The 19,267-nt window shown below is 44.6% G+C and overlaps 1 protein-coding gene across 3 annotated transcripts in view; it reads left to right on the forward strand.

Annotated features, from left to right (window-relative positions):
• The window catches only part of LHPP (phospholysine phosphohistidine inorganic pyrophosphate phosphatase), a 91,943-nt gene that overhangs the window by 22,586 nt on the left and 50,090 nt on the right, over window positions 1–19,267 (forward strand). For all 3 annotated transcript variants that reach the window (XR_012650187.1, XR_012650188.1, XM_075026582.1), the window contains exon 6: window positions 5,613–5,704. Coding sequence is in view for 1 of the 3 variants with exons in the window: in XM_075026582.1 (XP_074882683.1) it covers window positions 5,613–5,704 (92 nt within the window). In the remaining 2 variants the exon portion in view is untranslated. The remainder of the gene's footprint in view (window positions 1–5,612; window positions 5,705–19,267) is intronic.

The raw sequence follows: 19,267 nt of genomic DNA on the forward strand, positions 1-19,267 counted from the left end.
CTTTACTTTTATAAAATGTTTGCCAATAATTTATTCCACCTGTGGAATGCATTTAATCCATACCATCATTAAACCATTTTAGATGAGCTGTGCTTTTGAAAACATACTACAATTTTCTTTCACCTGACTTTTAATGAAAAATACCTTTTTAATAAAGCTGTCTCACCACAGTAATTCTAGACAGTGGCAAATCTTAAATTTCTCAAGCTGCTTTAATCAATAAAGTTATCACCAGTCGTTTCCCTTGATAACTGCTTCTTACTGAGACCCTGACTTTGCCTTCTGCTACTGAGATGTTTTCAACCTGCACTTAGAATAGGAGGAACCCCCCAAAGTCCAATTTTCATTTTAACCTTTCCTCAATGGCCTAGAAATAACAGATTGCCGGTATTACTTTAATAGATTGGAAATTTAAACCTCTTAGAGGTAACCAGACCTATCTTACAATTCAGTAATATGACAAAGAATAACACATCTTAAAGGTTACTGAAATGCCTAATTCATGTGTTTTAAGGCAGCTGTAACAGTGGATGATTTTTACAGCTTTACAATAAAACCTAAATAATGTTAAGGTTCTGGTAGTTTTATATAATCATAAAAAGTTCTCTCTGTAGCAAATTGTCCTGCTTTAATGGGAGTTATGACAGGTCATACTGGAGTGCATAAACTACTGGTAGTTAACCAATTCCCATTTCTGCCACCTGCAAGTCTCAGGTGGGAGTTAGTGGCGCATGAGAGCAGAGGGAGGTCACCCCGAGAGTGGCATGTGCCGTGCTGGCATCCCCTCCCTGCTCACCAGCCATGACGGGGGAAGGTTTTCCATGTCAGATAGAACAGTTAAGTGCCCAAGTGAAGCTTCAAGTCCTGCTGAAAGCTTATTGAAACCTGGCTGGCCCTGCAGCCTTTGGAAATCTGCCCTGGAGGTTTAATGTATTTCTTTGTTTCACCTGCCTTGTTGTACACTTTCTCCCAGATCAGAGGCCACATGTGATGCCCTTTGTGTGTTTGATGTTTGCACAGCCAGTAGTTCTGAGATAGAAACATAATTAACAATAATATGGGATCATATAATATATCATATTAACAATAATATGGGCCAAGGAGAATAGGGAGAAAAGTAAATGCATCGTATTTCTTGTGTAAAGAAGTTTAATACATTAATCGAGATTTTGTATGTAAGCTTTATTTCCTCTTGTCCCTGGCACATTTAGCTTGATTAAGGTTATTAAGCCTGTAGCAAAAATCTGTTTAGGCATAAATATGTTTGACTGTAGAAGCATTCACTGTGTTAAATATTCCGTTGAAGTTAGCACACTTCCTTCTGTGCATCTCTCTGCACCTTCCATAGGCTTCAGCCTCTGAAATATTGTACCTGAGCTTATCCTAGTAAACACTGCATTGCAACACAAGCATGGCTAGGTAGTGCAGAAATTGTTGTCTTTCTGCCTCATTCATTTTCTTACTCCATGATTCTTTTTCTGATAAAACATTTTTCTGTGATTTTAGCGAATATTAAAACTCTGTTTGCAGGCAAAAGATACGCAAGGTTCCCATTCACCACCCTACCAGCATCTCTGAAAGCTTATTAGTGTTGGCTGCTTCTGTGGGTAAGAGGAGTCAGTCCCCACCTTCATTCAGCTCTGGGTCTGTGGCCCTGACAACACCAGTAGGATTGCTGACCGTGTTGGTGATCTCTGTGCCACAGACGTTTGTCCAGTGTGGATTGTATTGTGCCTTCCCACCCCCAAATTCTTGGAGGTCACGTTCATCTCCTCCATTATCACTGCCCATCTGGGTTGAGTTTGATGGGAGCTCTTCAAGAGCAGTGGTTTCACTCTGCTTTGGCACACGTGCGCTTTATTTACTGCATGTGTACAACCACACACACCATCTCTCACCAGCCATATGGTTTAGGAGAATATAAATGACTCCCATCTTAATTCTTTGATGATTTATCTTAAAACCAGAGATACTGACTCACTGCATTTTTGCCCTTCTTTTTAGTAAATATTTAGCCAATCTAAGTGAAGTAACTTCCGCAGAATAATTGAACAGATTAATGGTGTGATCCCTGTGTAAAATGTGAACACAAATGGGGATCGGGGATCTTTTAATTCTTGCTTTCAGTGGGTATGTGACCTTTCAGTTTTATATCTTTCTCTCTGTTCTTACCATATTGCAGTCAGAGAGGAAGTTAAACCCAGGTTTGACAGGTAGAGTTTTTTTATTTCCCTTGACAGTGCACCTTTTGACCTCTATCTTCTTGCCAATGATTTTTTAAATCCTAAATGATTTGGGAATAATTGCTCCTCCTTTAGTGATTATTGCCCTTCACCGATAGTAAATCTGTGAAATCCCCGGGGGCCGGAGTACATTTTTGTATGCGTATGCCACAAGCTGGCCCGGACAGGCATCGCTGCTCATCTGCAGCTGCACTTGCAGAGCTCCTGGGCATCTTGCAGGAAAACTTACCTGGATGGGGTAAAATACAGCCCTGATGAACAAGCGAGTGCTTGGTGGGCTGTTCCGCTCTGCCCTTTCCTGTTTTCAGAGGAAATTCATTTTTAGGGTTTTGAGAACCCAGGACTGAAATTGGCTTTAATTCAGAAATCTCATCCTGAATGTCTGGGTTCAGGCTGAGCAAGGGTGTGCAGGTGGCAGAGGGCAGGTCTGCTCCTGGGGTCCCCCCTGCAGCTGTTCCCTGTCTGCCTTGGGGAGGTGTTGAAAGGAATTTTATAAGAAGAGGGGATTATAAACTATTAAAGCCAGTGGTTGAGAATGATTAAATATCTCAAAGCAGCCTGGGGGGAAATTGGTAATGGTAGTTGGCTGGGAGCAGTGTTGCCAGGTTCTTTGCAGCTCTGCAGGTAACAGTGGGATTATTGTGTTTTCTCATCTGTGTATACATGCTTTATTTATTAATTACTTAAAATTAGCCCATCATTTTCTCCCCATTTCATACTGGATTGCTTGTTTGGAGGAGTGGTAAGGAAAGGTGAACTATCTACAAGGAAGGTATCTTATTAGGATCGCACGCATTTCCATGAGCAGAGTGGATAAGGTAAACGGTCCAATAATGAAGGGGTAGAAAAGACTGAGCCCTCCATCGCCTGGTGGCTTTGAAGCGGTTTGTGAGCAGAGAGCTGGAAAGGCAGAGCTACCTGTCCCAAAGCCTGCTGCTGCTCCTTCCCTGTGGGCATGTTCTCCCCAGCTCTGACCCTTTTGTCACAAGTCCTTATGTTTTTTCTGCTCCTTAAAGGAGCTCTTCAAAGCCTAGCCACAGCGGTGATTCTTCTAGGCAGAATGAAGCACAGGTAGGCATGTATAAACTGTTTCAAAATAAACTACTTCAGTGTGGTACCAGACAAATGAGCCTTGACTTGAGAGGGCATCCTATTACATCTCATCACCTGAGGGAAGATGATCATCCCTCACGTGAACAGTATTAAAAAACAACATGGAAGATAGACTGGGCTGGTAACTAGTCTATATAATCTTGCACACCGCACCTGATGTGTTACTCAAAAGAGAATTTAGTTTTTATCAGCTGAAGCTGTTCCAGATATACGTGTTGATAGCTCAGTTTGGTTTATGAATGCTCTCAGAAAATCTTCTGTTCATTTGCAGCTTTAGGTATATCCTGAGATTTCCTTTACATGCTATGTTATAAGTGGGAGAAGATTCTGTTGTAATTAGATTATTAATAAAAATAGCTCTGGAGCTTTAGTATTTTTAGACTTCTTCAATATGTATGATTTAGTCCTGCCCAGCAGACTGCTTACAGAGTGGGAACCAAAGTGTGGGTGACACAGAAGATGAACGGGCTCTTGTACGGTTGCATGCTATGTAAAAAAGACATGCTTCCATGTGAAGGCAAAGGAAGAAGAGGATTTTATATTAGGCAGAATTGGTAACTGGAATGGCTCCTGCAACACAGAGTTTCTGTATGGTTTTGACCTTAAAGCTGCAGCCAGCTGTATGAAAAGACTCAGCATTCCTGTAGATTGCTGCTTCTGGAGAAGCCAATCCCTGCTTCTGCCGTGTGCACCTCGTTCCCATGACCTCTCTGACAAGGGCCTATTTATCAGTTCTCCACAGATGGAAAAATGCTGGGTTGGCTTTCTGTCCATGCCCAGCAGAGTCTCCCTTGGTGCTGCTCTCAGTAACCCAGCCACCATCTAAGGCAATCCTGGTGCCCTTGCAAATACGCCTTTAACCTCCCAAGCCCACATGTGGGACAAGGACCTGTCATGACAGACCCTAGAAAAAGCTCAAACCACACAAAATATAAGGGCAGTTTCTTTAGTAAGAAAAGAAACACTTTGCATAGGGACTCCATGTATCTGATGTGCAGATGTGAAAATAATCAAAAGTACTTGGAAGGAATGGGAATTCAGGCAGGAATTTCTGAAGTTGCAAGGTGCCACTTTTGGGAAAGCCTGGCAGTTATGTTTATGAAGCAGGAGGCTGAGTCAACAAGATTAAGATCAAGTGGCTAAAGATGCAACTAATTAATGTATTTTAGATAAAATTCAACTTTGATACAGAAGGTGCAAAAGCACACTTTAAAATTGGATAGATAAACTAGATTACATATTTTCAAAGCTGGTCTGTTACCGCAGTTTTAGGTGCTACCTCTGTTCTCTTCAGAGTAATCCAGAATGCCTTTGGAAGGTTGAAAGCTGATTTTTTTGCTTATTAATTGAAGATTACTGTTTTGTGTATATTCTGGGTTTTGTTGAAACTATAAAATGAGCCCCCCAACTAGTTTTAAATTTGAAGAATAAAATAAATGTAATAATTGTTAATGCAGGATGGTAATAAGCACTTGAAATTTTGAAGGTGCAGTTGTTAATGAGAAAGACCCCTTGGTTGATAAGCTTCAATTTAACAAAATCTTTATTTGTTAAAGATAGGAGCTCTGAAGTGAGCGTGCATGCTACACGTTTTTATCAGACACAGCCAGAAGGTCTTTTCTCAGTTACATTTTTTTTTGGTAATCTACTCAGTTGAGTTTATTGGTATTTGCATGTACTTAAGCTGACTGTAACACAAACCATGCAAGGCCTGTACATATCATATCAAGTTGTGCAAAAATAATAAATTAGATTTTACAGCGATTTTCCAAATTTCTGTATCAACCTGAGCAGGGATTGGGACCAAGCTCTGCAAAGTTACACATCTCAGTGATCACAAGCTTAAGCTTTTGACTGGCTTTTAGAATACCAATTTTAAGGAAATGCTTAAAAAGTTAAGCTTAATTTAAACTGCATGGAGCATAACATAAGTGCAGCATTAGGAACAGAATAGGACTAACTTAATAAAATTCAGCATTTTCTTTGAACTGTGCCAAATCACTTTGATTTTTGTGATTGATTACAAATTGGAGAGATGTGTACTGCACTAGTACATTGCTCGACGAGCTATAGCATGAATTACATTCAAGGTAGGATGACTTTTAATCAATACGATGACAATATTATCTTGTTTAATTTGTCTGATGGCAGTATTAAACATCAAATCAAGCTGTTTGTTATGTCAAAGGAGTGTGACGTATGGCGGAAATAAAATTCACCTGACGCCAGTTTTTCTGTATTTCATTGCTTTGACAGGCCATCATGATTGGAGATGATATTGTGAATGATGTAGGAGGCGCCCAGCGGTGCGGTATGAGAGCTCTGCAAGTGCGGACAGGGAAGTACAGGTCAGTGTATGCTCTACGCCCTGCGCTCCATGGGGGCAATCGTGGAAAGAGGGGAAGTAACTGTAGGTAATGATTTTTGTATTTACCTTTCTGCCAAATGACACTGCACTCTGATTTCCTTACAACACATTAATTTCTGAAAGAAAAGGAGTTACAGTTTGGAAACTGGTACACATTCAAAGCAAATGCACAAGACCAGATTTTTTCATGCCTTTTCCAGATCTTTTTCCGTTGGTGGCACAAATTTGTTGTCAGTGTACACTTGCATTTGTTGTCTGAACAAACACCTTCTTGTACAGCAGTTAGGCTTGGGTGGATGATGACATTTTCATTTGCAAAACACAATTTGGGAAAACACTGTGTATATGAAAGTGGCAGGAAGGGGAAGACGTGTTGTCTTTGATCTTTTAAAGAAATATTTTCTGTTAAATTACTGCTATAATTTTTTCTATCACAGTACATAGAACTGGTGCGTTTCTTGGGTTTTGCTTATTTTTTTTGCTGCTGCATGAAAGTGTTGTACAGTTGATATAAGACGTGTCTGAAACTTCTAGCAGGGTTAAGATTATAAAATTAGACTGACGACTCAGTGATCTCTGTGGGTCATATCTCACAGCTTTATGAAGGACTCCATATGTCTGCTATTTCCTCCAGACATGTATTCAGCACTGAGATGTCTGAAATGCGAGAGCTGTTTCTCTACTTGTTTTACCAGAGAGCAGGCTTCTGCAGGCTCACTCTTCTCTTTCAAATGACCCCTCAAGTCCGTCTCCATGATCCTGTGCTTTCATTGACCCAAGAGCTACCTCCCTGCAGCTGCTGATAGGAGACCTGAGTGGAGTTATAAACAGGGCATGGTCCAGGGTTGACTGGTAGAAAATGAAGCCATCATGTGATGCTCAGGCCAGGTCGGGTTTGAGGTCAGCTCAAGGTGACTCTCCAAATGCAGTGCAGACATCAGTCCCTACGTTTAAAGTTTGGATTCCATAACACTCAAAATCTCCTCTTAACCATAACCATGCCTCTTTGTAGTATGACCATCTGTCATTCGACATAGTTTATATTTTTACAGTTTTTCTTGCTTTTCAAATACTGACACTGTAAAAGAAGGATCCACTTTGGGAGGGATGCAGCAAGTGAGAATGGTTCTTGCCATAGACTATCTGAAAAGTTATTTTGTTAGTTTTCTAGTCAATCTCTTTTGCCATTTTCGTTTTAGTTTGTGTAAGGTGAGAAAGTAACACCCAGTGCCTTAATTCTAATGGACCAGTAAGTGATGGTTTCTGAAAAAAAAAAGACAAGTTACAAGTGTATTGTATTTTGTGTATTTTTGCATCTCTAAGGTAGTACACCTCAAAATCAGTTATCTATCAGAATAAAGCTCAAAAAATCCAAAAGATTAAAAAAGTATGTAGTTCGTACTATTTGGATTATTTGTCTGTAATCTGTGTAATCCATTAATTTCCTAAAGGAGAAAATGAGGATTCAACGATTGATTTTACCCTGATATTAACAGGATCACTTTGTGAATCCGCATTTTATTGTCACACAGATACAGGTGTCAGTGAAGGAGGAGGTACCTTTGCTACTGAACAAGTATGTCCTGTGACGTACTTTGTCCATCATAAAATATGCCACAGGTGATGCTGCATCCAAACTGTTCAGGCAACTGACATAAACTGTATATACACACACATAAATATGTATAATCCTATGCTGGGAAAACATTTTCTTGTATCAAGTTTGAGTCATGATTTCACAGCTGAAAGGGAGTCATCAGCTGTTCTAGATGGGGAAAAAAGATTGTTTTCCATTGTTACGTTTCCTGTTTCGATGTGTGGTTGCTGTTGTCTGAAATCATGTACTATTGTATGGCAGTGAAATACAGATGAGTGTCTTTCTAAATTGAGCATGTGGTGCCAGTCCTGTTGTTAGCAATCGTGAGCAAAATGAAATAGCTCTTGTTTGCCAAGAGAGGTCAGAGATGTATATATTTTTAAGAGTGACTGATTTAGTATACATGGAAAATCAAAACACATGGTGAGTATTGAGAGAGATGGAAAAAAACAAGTGCATGAAAGCTGATGGGCAAGATAAATAAAAAATAACAGAAAATGTAATTATTTTATGGCAGGTTTAGTTTAAAGTCTGATATATAAGGTTAGGCATAGGTCCTCTCTTTCACTTGTATAGTAGTCCTTGCTGACACAGAGCTGTGTGCTACACCCAAGTACCTCTGGATGGCACCGTTAGTACATTCACTTCAGTATTAGCCACAGCTTCAGAACCTCCCCAGAATCTAAGGCTGTTTCTGCAAAAGTGTAAAGCACAAAGGCATCAGGGTTTTGCTGTAGCTGCTGAGTGTTGGTGTGGTGGGATTTCCGCAGATCTCAGTTATGAGAGTCTTGCAGCTCAGGACATAAGTGATCACCCCAGCTGAGTTGTCTCTGTGTTTCTACAGCTGTGAGTATTTTTTTCCATTTCCACCACCGCAACGGTGCCTCACTTCAGCAAAACGGAAGCAGAGCTGATTCGAGAATAAAATAAAAAATAACAGAGGAACTATCCCAAGGAATTGTTGCAGGTGCATTTCACAGCATACTGCTGGATACATGGAAATTACATTATTTGCACAAGTTATCCCAGTGAAGGCATTTTGCATGATGTTCGGGAGGTCCAGGGGATTCTGTTGTACCCCTCCATCCTCACCTAAATGCTGTCCCTGACATTGTCACCTCCGGTGCACGAATGTGCATCGGGGCAGCTCTCCTTATTTCAGGGGTCAATGAGTTCACATGAACATCTTTGAGATCTGTTGCCCACCAAAAGGTAACACACCGTAGCACAAAAGATGACATGTGAGCCAAGGCTTACTCTACTGTTTATTGTATTTCAAAGGGACTACAGCGATCACATGCAGATCACAGGCTGCAGAGCAACTCGGTGCATCTTACTTGCTTTAATAAGCCAGAAGAAAAAGTCCCCTTTGGCCCTGAAAGCCTTTTGTGGAAAGAAGGGGTTGAGCTGCTGCTGTGCAGAGGTCTCAGGAGTAGATAGGGGTGGACGGGTTTTCCGCGGGGCGGGCAGCCTCCAGCCGGGTGCAGGAAGCTGACTTCAGCCTGCAGCGTTGCAGGAGCCTTTCTCCGTGGTGGTGTTTGTGCCGTGTTGCTCAGCGACGGTGGTGACGGGTGCCAGCTCCCTGCTGAACTGAGGAACTGATTTTGTGAATGTGGGGTGGTGGGGGTGGTTGGCTTGGCAGGCGAGTCGAGGTCCGGAGGAGAAGCAGAAGGGGTACGCAGGGAGAGCCGGCGTAGCCCTGGGGCTGCGTTCCTGCCTGGGCTCTCGCCCTCCTGGCCTCTGCAAGGTCTTCTTCAGTGTTGGCTGCTCCCAGGGTGAGATTCAAAGTGTGGATTATGGTGCTGCAAAAACATTTAGTTTTACACCACCTTGAATGGAGGTCCTGAAAGCTAGCTCCTTTGTCTTGCTTCTTTTGGATCTTTAAAGTTTAATGAAATTTGTGCAGCCAGTTTCCTTTAGTATGACAAACTTTGCATGTTACTTACTCCTGCATCTATAGTTATCTTCTCCTCTAAAGCACTTAATCCTCCAGCAGGTCTTAGTCTCAGGTGTTGAGCTCTTTCTCAGTAGCCAAACCAGGCATAGCATAGATTAGTCCATGAAATGCAGTAAATTCTAGCTGCGACATGGAGTAAAATTTCTGTTGGTGCAAGTCTGGGCAATAGTGGGAAGGTGTAGGGATAAGATGGTGTTTTGAGTTGACCTCAGCCAACATGGTTCTCTGACATGGGGAGAGTAGTTGGGTTGGCCAAGTATAGCCTTTCTCAGGTGTAAAATCCAAATTCAAAGGGTCAGTCCGGTCTGCAGGTTTGTCCACTCTCAGTTTGTTCCATCTACAGGACAGATGAGGTCATTGCTGCAGACTCTCATGTGCTGAGAGAAGAAGCTGGTGTTAGGTTTTTCAGCATTGGGAAATCTGACGCTAATTACAAAGTTTCTGTGCACACCTGCATGGAGGCCCTTCATAGCCAACATCTCTCCCATCGGGGGAAGAACATGTACTTGTCTTCCCGCACAGCGTATGTGCTAATTTCACTTGCAGCTAATTGGCCTTGACATCAAACCAATAATTTCCACAATAACTATTGATTCTGCAATGCTGCGTAATATCCTCGTTCCTCTTTGTAGCGTGCAAGTTAGAGCAGAAAAAAGTTACTTTGAGGCTTTTCCAACTGTTTCCCCATAAAATCGGAAACAGCTTTCAGGTGCGTCAATGCGTCAAATTGCAGGTGGTTCTTGGCAGGGTGGAAGAATTACTTATCCCTTTCTCCTTGTTGTTATTTACAGGTCTTGATTTGCAAGTAAAGAACTTTACATTGCTGGTGTACGGTGGTAGCCAGGAATATTCATGGCAGTGGTACCCACTGCCCCTGCTCGCCCGTGGGCTCCCAAATGGTTTCAGAGTCTGGCAGTATGGGTTCATCCCCTCCCAGTGCCCACGTGAGGTTTTCTTCATTTGATTCGGGATTTGTCTCGCGGCCATGGCTGAGATAAACATTCCTGAGCTGCCTCATTACACGCATAAGGGATACCCCAGGGATGGAGGATGAAAGGATCGAGGCCCGTGAGAGCTATCACCTCTCTCCAGCTCTGCCACTGTTCTCCAGGAGAACTGGGTCAAGTTACTTCATGTTGCTCTTCTTCAGTTTCCCCACTTTATAATTATCCTCTGAGAATAATTATCCCGACTTTCTTAATAAAGTGGCTTGTGATCTGTTCCTCTTATCAGATTGAAGAAAACATACAGAATTTGTACAGATTTGTAGGAAATCAGCTTGCCAGAAGAAAAATCCAGACATGATCAAGACAAAAGTTGTAACAGAGGAAAAGTCTTTTAGGCTGCCATCGTCAGCTGATTAAGGGTTGAGAAAAACAGGGTGGGTCATTACAATAACCTCCTAAGTGAAGTTATAAAATTATTCTTAAAAAAAGATTTCCACCCATAGATAAATTCACAGCTGTCACTGTATTAGTAAACGAAAGCTCATGACACCTTTTGCAAAGAAATAGTCACATCTTACTGCTCTGCAGAGAAGCAGCATCCCTCCACCCTCACTTTCTTGCTCACTGCATTACTAACCACAGCCAAGATGAACAATTTTATTAGTTTGTTCACATCTCCTGGGTCTTGATGGAGCATACCAGAAGTGCGTAATGAGAACGAACAGACAGAGGCACTCCCTTTGTGCTGAAACAGAACCAGAGGCGTTTTGATGGCCTCACACTCCTGATAATTAAGTCTGTTTCAAGTATTAAATGGAAAGACTTCCAACCCATATTTACACTGTAAAAAGTTGTATTATAATTCATGTTAGTTAACGTCTTAAGCAATGTTTATGAAAACCTAGTGTCAGCAAGTAATTTTTCATTTTATCATGATAGCTGATTGCAGTCAATCCTAAGGCATAGTCCTATTGACCATTTATTGCACATTCAAATCACAGTTTGCTCCGTCCATGTGAGGATCTTCACATGTGTTTATCAATTTCTTGATCACGATTTTGTTACTGTAAGCTTTGTAGAGGAAGTTCAGAGTAAATACTGCAGTGCCTCAGCATATGCGTACTCATCTGATGACAGCCTTAAATTTTCCCAGTACATTCAAGTGTCCAGACACAGAAATTACAGTTTTAGTATCTGAGGCTTTAGGAATGAGTGGCCTATGAGAAGGTTTAAGTTCTTGCTGCTGTAGTATGGTGTTATAATCTAGCTATCCAATTTTCAGCATAGGGTATAGCCAATCACAGTGCAAAATAACAAATTGCATTGGAAATACTTCATTGTTGAATTACGAGTGGTGAACTTGGGAAGCAGAAGATTTTACCCTCTGGGAAAAAAAAAAAAAATCATCTTTTGTATATGTTGAGTATTTCTGTTTCCTTAACTGAACATAGCCAAGTGTTTACTTTCCAGTAAAGTTACTGTTTGATATTAGAAATACCAGTTGGTCCCTTTCAACTGAACTATTCTAGTCTATTCCAAATGCAGATTATACCTAAGCTAAAACACACCTGAAAAGAGCAAGGGGGAACAGAGAGTTCTGCTACGTTGTAGCTAATGTGTAATTTAATTATCTTTGGTCTAAAAGAGAAATGGGAGTTTTGGGGTTTTTTTTATTAGCAGGTTAATTTATTCGTTGGTACCATAATAAAACTCAAGGAAGCAGAGCGTGCTCAGGATGTAGCCATGCTAGGTGCTGTATGTATGCTCATGTGCTGTTCTGAAAAAATTAGTCTGAATATCAGAAAAGAGATCAGTCTGTGATGAGAGTAGGGGCAAGGATAAATAAGGGAGGAATGTATCAGGTCAGTGAGGAAATGCAATATTACACAGCAGTCTTGCCAGCTCTGCTTTCTACCTGTCTAGTGACTGACTTTTCCTTAGCAGTCCTACTCTAATCAGCTGTTACATCTCAAACTCTTATGAAAGGAAGCGATTAGCATTTTGCAAATCAAGATGGTAGTGACCACATCAGCCTGTGCTGCAGTTTTGCTTCCCCTCTTGCTTCACATCCACACAATGCATGCAGTAGCAGAGACGGCTGCCTTAAAGGTTTCTATTTCTCCTCTTCTGAAGTTGATAAATAAAGGACTGGAAGAGAAGGAGGTGGTACCAGCATCTGCTACTAGTAGCAAGAGGCAGTGGGACCTGGGAGGGCACGTGGCTCGGGTGGGCTTGATGTATGGGGCTAAACCACTCCCAGACCCTCTCAGAAAAGCATCCAAAGATAATGGCCACTTTGCTTTCATTCTCTTTTGCTCTGGTGCCTCGATGTCTTGGTAGCACACGCTCTGTCAGCCTGGGCTGGCAGCTATCCTCTACCCAACGTGGCCACGTACACTTACGCATCAGTGTGAGTAACACCAGAGCCCTTGGCAGCTGCTTGTCTAATGCATTTGCGCTTCTTTCCTTCCCACAGATACATAATTCATGAGCTGAGGTGGTGGCGGCAGGACTGCCTGAAAGGAGGCAGCTCGGGGACTTTCCAAGGTTTCTATAGAGTGTGTTCACCCCTGCACAGCACCCGCTGTCACTGCAGACACCCGTGGCCTCCCCCAAGCTGCTGTCCGAGGGGACCCCCAGCCTCCCTCCCTGGTATGAGCAGTCTACGAGACAGGACAGGGAGCAGGTCCGTGCTTATTTTTATCTTTAGGGGCCTTTTCTCAGCACTAGTGTAAGGCTGCAGTAGAAAAATTCCACAGCGAAGCAGTCCTGGGAGCTGGCCGAGCGCAGCAGTGTTTCTCAACACTTGTCACTTGCAGAATGCTGAGCTGTATTAGCTTGTTCAACATTTGACAGCAATGATGAATACCATACCAATTGCTAACTACTTTATTTCCGTAAAAATGCTAATGAGCGTGTTGAAATGTGCTGCAGAAATGGCAGAGCTGGGACAGCTGCACAATTGTGGTTTCACTAGAGATTTCTTTTTTTAAAAACACAGGTTCCTCTTCTCTGCATTTTTTTTTCCCCTAGTTAAATGTCATCCCAGCTCGCTTGGTGTGTGGAGTCCTCTCAGCGAGCAGCACAGGGAGCGTGGCAGAAGTGGAGACTGCTCTGATTGATAAAACCAAAGCCGGGCGTTGTTTTCAAAGGTAGAGAGAAGCAAACAAGAGAGGGGCAGGCCAAGTCAGCTGCTGATGTAACTCCCTTGGAGCAAATGGTTCAGTATCTGAAATTTAATCTGGCTTGGGCTCTTGCTCGCAGTGTAAACATGCTTGGGAGCCGCGGTGCTGGAGCAGTACCTTGTGCTGGCACCCTGCAAGCACAAAACAACCGAGTATTCATGCTTCAACACTGTTCTGTGTGGCCAGTGGATGCTGGAGGGTCACCTCCAGCACTTATCTAGTGACATTCGTTTTTTCCTCTAAGAGTGGGTTTAACCAACAAACCCGGAGTGGCTGCCTAGTCCCCGGTGTTGTTTTCTGCTTTTAAGATGCAGAACAGGGCCTTGGGTTTGTATCGCTGTCTGCTTGGGCACACAGCCATGCAGTTGTAGGGTGAGCTGGGTGCTCAGAGGTGGGGTGTGCTCAGAGGACCACCAGCCATTGCGGCTGGTCCCAGAGCCATGCTGGGGTCCTTGCTGCAGTCGTGTGGCTTTTCCAGCAGCCGCAGGGGTGACGGAGACGGGTGTTTGTTAAGGTGCGTGGGAGAGGGGCTGCCAGCCTGCTCAGGCCAAGGGAGCAGCCGCAAGACATGGGGACTGCTACCCTTCCAGCTGCTTCTGCTGGGCTCGGGCTGGTGGCTGGTTTTCATCCCCTTCGGGAGGCATGATGAGACTTGCCCGGTGTTAAAAATAAAGTAGCCGGCAGTGCCAGCTTTAGGTCTTCTGCAAGTGCTGGGAAACTGATGGCTCAATACGTGAGTGCTCATGTACTGAAGCAGGAGTAAGAGCGTAATGTGAGAAAAGGGGTTTGGGTGAAGAGGAGTGCTCCCCTGCCGCCGCCAGTGCCGGGCAGTGCTCTTCTCTGGGGATGAAGACAGCTTGCAGCTGGCGCTGGGACGTGACTCACATTCACACTTTGCCGTGAAATGATTATGATTCTTACTTGCCTGCGGTTTTCAGTGATTGTCAACAGTGTATACGGTTACACCTCAGCCCTGCGCGCTCACAGGTTGCCGAAAGATGAGCTCATTCAGCATGCGGGGCCGGTGCTGTTGCATGGGGTCTGCGTCCTGTGTCAAGTCTTTAAACTCGAGCTATCGACCTCCCTAAAAACAGTGGTGGGCCTCGGGGCCATGGGGAGCAGGGCTGGGGAGCCCTGGCTGGTCACCAGCTGCAGCCGCTGCATGCGCTGTCACTCTTGTCAACCTGCAGGTCATCTCAAAAGCTTTTTCCTTTTCTTCTTAATCCTCCTCTGACCGAGTCTAAAATGGCCCCGCATGATCAGCTGGGTCTAATGCTCTTCTAAATGCTGCTCCCAGTCCATAGGCCCATTCCCGTGTGAATATAATTTCTGTGGCACATCAGGAGCTCGCTGCGGTCATTCTGGAGTGTGATCTTGGCCGTGTTTCTTGCATGTTACTTATGCCAGTGTATGCTTTTATTTCACAGCTCCGCTTGCTTTTCCGTTCCCAGTCGTGCTCTGAGTGCCTTCTGAGGTGTGCGGGGAGGAGAGGGTGTCAGGTTTGCCCTTCCAGCTTCCACTCACTCCCAACCCGTAGTAACCGCTGTCCGTCTACACATGAGCAGAGTTACACAGTCTGTCCCTAGGTGGAAAGCTTGCCCGTGCAATGCATGTCACTGTAGCGTTGCAGACGGTGGCTGCACTCCTGCAGAAAGAAGGGCTGTGAGACATCCTGCGCTGTTTCTGGCAGCAGCAGAGCAAACACCTGAGCTCGTCCCCCAGGTTGCCTTTGCAGAGGGAGCTGGGCACCTGTAGGTGTAAGTCCTCTCGTCCTAAAGCAGGTCAGGCGGATTATGTGCCAGAAGCATCTGTTGCTCTGCATGGCCTGTAAGGACAGCTCGCTGGGGCGCGGGTGGCTGGACGTGCTTTGGGAAGCCTCCTCTGCCGCCTGCCCAGGCTGGGCTTGGTTAGGACCAGCTCTATCCGCAGCAACACATCACTTGCTTCAATGACCAAGGCACAAAATAGGCATTGGCTGATCAGTGTGTTGCGAGTAGGGAAATTAATGCAAAGAGTTATTTCGTCGCGAACGAGAATTTGGGGAGGAGTGGGGAGGCACGGCCGAGTGATGGAGTTAGCAGAGCTGGGTGGGTGGGTGGGTGTTAGCTCACAGGCTGTGGGCTGCACAATACCCTGTGCTTTACATGCTGCAGCCTCCAGGCCCTTCTTCCCCGTCCCCCTCCCCATCCCCTGGGACACTGCCAGTTCCCAGTTTGTACTGGAGGGAACATGTTTCTCACCATGCAAATTTTCAGAGGGCTACATGGGGGAGGACGCAGCCAGCAGTGCTCCGCAGTGCCAGATCAAATTCAGACCCTGGTTTTGGATGTACAGTTGCAGTTTGTGGAGGGTGGGAGGGAGCTTGAAGTGGTTTTCATCTTGGCGTGAACTGCTGGAGCACCGTGCCGAGCAAAGCAGCTGCCGCCTGCCTTTAAAAGGGGCTCCTGTGCTGCAGAGCCCCTTCACCTGCCACAAAGCCAAGCTTTGTTCAAACCTCAGCAGGCGTTTGCAGCTGAATAACATGAACTGTTCAGCTCGGCTGTTGGCTGCATGACACTGAAATAAGGCCTAAAAATAGGAGGATGTCTGACCCTGAAGTGAAGGATTTTCACTCGTAACTCAGCCTGGCGCCCGCCCAGGGTGACATCATCTGGAGGGGAAGTTGGAAAAGCTTCCAAAGACACAGCTTTCCACACAGGAGTGCTAAATGCGTGTGTCAACGGATAATCAGGCAGCACGTTCGCTGTGGCCGTGAATTAGGGGAAGGAAGGAATGGGGAAGAAAAGACCTGAAGGCGGAGGAGAAGGATTGGTGCTGCATGTTGGGAAAGAGGTTTGGGAGCGTTGTCTGTGTATAACTTGAGGGGAGATGATAGGAGCAAAAAAGGTCCCATTCAGGCAGAGCCTGTCCCATAAATATGACAGTTTTGTTTCCTTTTAGGTGTGCTAAAAGCTACAGTCAAAGTTCTGACCATCAGCCCACCCAGTGATATCTGGTGATATTAGTCACGGTTGTGGTTTGAGTCTGCGTGATTTAGATTTGCAAGTGCATGGATGCTGCTCATGGTGGCCATGGAAGCATCCGAGATGGCCAGGTACTGAATGACCTCCCTTGGTTTCAGCTCTCTGATACTTGAAAGCAGTTTTGCACAGGCTAACCTTCAGAGATTTGATCCAAGTATGTGCTCAAGTAGCATGGATGACCTTGCTGTTGCTCTAAATCCAAATTGCTTGAACCCAGTTCCTCATATTTCTGTGCTAAGCTTCTTTGTCTTCTTTAAAAATGATAGTGTGTAAAAAATGCAGTAGGCAGTTTTCCTCTGAAACTTGACATCCTTTTCTCTCTGGATGCTGCCAGGCGACTCCTGTGCTCATCCTCTAACGAGGACACCTTTACCTTGGTGTTGATGAGTGCACGCTGGAATTCGTAGCTCTTTTCAGATGGTGAGAGCTAAGTGTGATATTTAGACAGGGTGTCTCTATTATCTATTTTCTTTCTGCCTTTTAAATTCTCATTACATATTTATAATGCTGTTATAGCAAAGATGCCTAAAGCACAACCGTGGGCAGTGTTTGGTCTTTGAGTCCCAAATGAAGCTGAAAAAACTGCTGTTGCTATGTAAACACTATGTCAAGAGCTGATTTCATGCATAGTGCTGGGCATTTTTAGCCAACAATGATAGCGAAAAGGGGGGAAGAGTTTTACCATATCAATGTCTAATCTCATATGAAACCAATTGATTTGGTTGGAGACTGAGGAGAGTGTTTGGGCATGCCAGCCCTTCTTGGGGTTTTCATGCTCTTAGATCATCACAGCAGTGAAACTTCCTACAGACAAGCCGGTTTATAGACATCTGCCACAGCAACAGGCACAGACGAGCTGCTTTTCACTTCATCAGCCTTTGGGTAGGATTTGTGTGACTAAGCATGAGGATATTTCTGGTTGTCTGCTGGGAAATGACCAGGCTGCGGTCACAAAGGTGTTTCATTGGCATCGACTGAGCCCATGGAAGGCAGGGTCAGTAATTGACTTCCCGTACTAGGGTTAAGTATTTGGCCCAGAGGGGGCTTGGATAGTTTTCCCATGTTTTACCCATTTTTTATGTGAAAGCTTGCAGCCTTTGTGACTGAGAGATGGATCTCTATTTGCAACTAGACTGTGAAACTTCTTAGCTTTTGATTCCTGATACTTTATTAAGTACAGCCTAACCGTGTGAAAGGCAGTGACCTAAACCTAAACAGCTGGAATAAATCTCATGTACGCCAGCGGTGAATGCCAGTCCCGCTGTAGGTCAGCTCTTCCATTACAGACCCATCGTTTCGCGCGGCATTAATGGAGCTGACATAAATGAAAGCGAGGCACACACTAGAAGAGCTGGCTTTTATTCTTGCAGACGGAGCTCTTTATTTTTCCTTGCCGGTTGAGATGTTCTAGCAAACACTCGACTTCCTTGTCATCTTTAAACTATGTAGAGAGGTGGGGAGTTGGCTTTTACCAAAGCAAATGGATTTTGCTTTGAAAAGTCCCTTCCTGCAGTTTTTGGCATGACTGATCACCCTTCTCTCAACAGTCCCTGAGCTGCATGATACAGTAGTTTTGTACAAAGCTGTATTTTTATGCACATAAGTTTTTAAAGCTGCATCTCTTTGAAAACACGTCCCTAGCGGGCTCAGGGGCTGAGACGTGGCCAGAGGCGCTGGCGGACACACAGTGATGACCAGTGCTGCTGCACGTAGCACAAGTTGTCAAATAACATTCAGATAAAAATACTACCTGTTAAAAGACCGTTACAGCATGAATTCAACGATATTGTACATTTGCTCTGAGAAGCAGCCCTTAATGAAACGCTCACATCCCCTTCCCTGTGCCGAATCCTCATCTCCCCATTGCACAGAGCAGACACAGCCTTGAATGTGCCGGGACTTACAGAGCAACTTTTTCCCCTCACCAGTCACTGGTTTCCACATGGCTTTTTCTATTGTGTCTTTCTGGCAGTTAAATACAAGCATTAATGCATTTATTTCTGGAGCAGAGCTTTGAGATCCTGCCTTAACTGTGCACGCAGGGACGACAGGCAGAGAGGTTAAAACTAACGCTGGCCAAAGGGTCAATTGCTCGCATGCTTAGTTTGAAAGTACTTGGGCATTACATGTAAACATATGTTGGAAACGCCGTTTGCAGCCGCCGCGGGGGCATCTGTGTGGGCTCAGCCCTTCTGCAGATGGGCTCCCAGCTGGCCCCGGGCAGGCGCTTGGAAAATCACAGTGCCCAGAGGAAAGCCTGGGCATCACGGAGGAACGGCACGGCTGGGCAGAGGGAGAATACGCTCCTCCGCAGGGCGGCATTGACCTCTTTCATCTCAAAAGCATCTCTGTCTCCCTTCATCAGGCGTTAGAGGTGCCGGTCTCCTTTGGGCTGGCTCACACAGGCTCTGCTGAGGTTGCTCTTCCCTCTGTCCCAGTTCCTGTTAGTGGTTAGTGGAGTGAAAGGACAGGTTTTGGCTGAGGACTCAGGCCAACTCCTGTCCGTACAAAGCGGGTACAAAGACCTCAGCTGAAAGGAAAAAAAAAAACCTGTCTGCATTTAAATCAGCCTAATTAAAGTGGCTTTTTCCAGGAGCTGGCAGGCACGCTGCAGTTGCCTGCCCAAAGTGATTTGTGCAATTACCATCTTTTGTGTTTGGTGGGGTTTTTTCTTACTGCGCTCGTTTATGGGACATTGCTCAGGGAAGAACACCTATGTGTAATATGTTATTTTAAGTTTAGAAATAGCGGGCTGTATTCTCACCTGCTATAAGGAGTGGAGTAAATCGGCAGAGCTCTGCTGATTTACACCTGCTGGTACTCTGGCCCACTGG

The sequence above is a fragment of the Buteo buteo genome, chromosome 4, assembly GCF_964188355.1.
Source record: "Buteo buteo chromosome 4, bButBut1.hap1.1, whole genome shotgun sequence".
Lineage (NCBI taxonomy): Eukaryota > Metazoa > Chordata > Aves > Accipitriformes > Accipitridae > Buteo > Buteo buteo.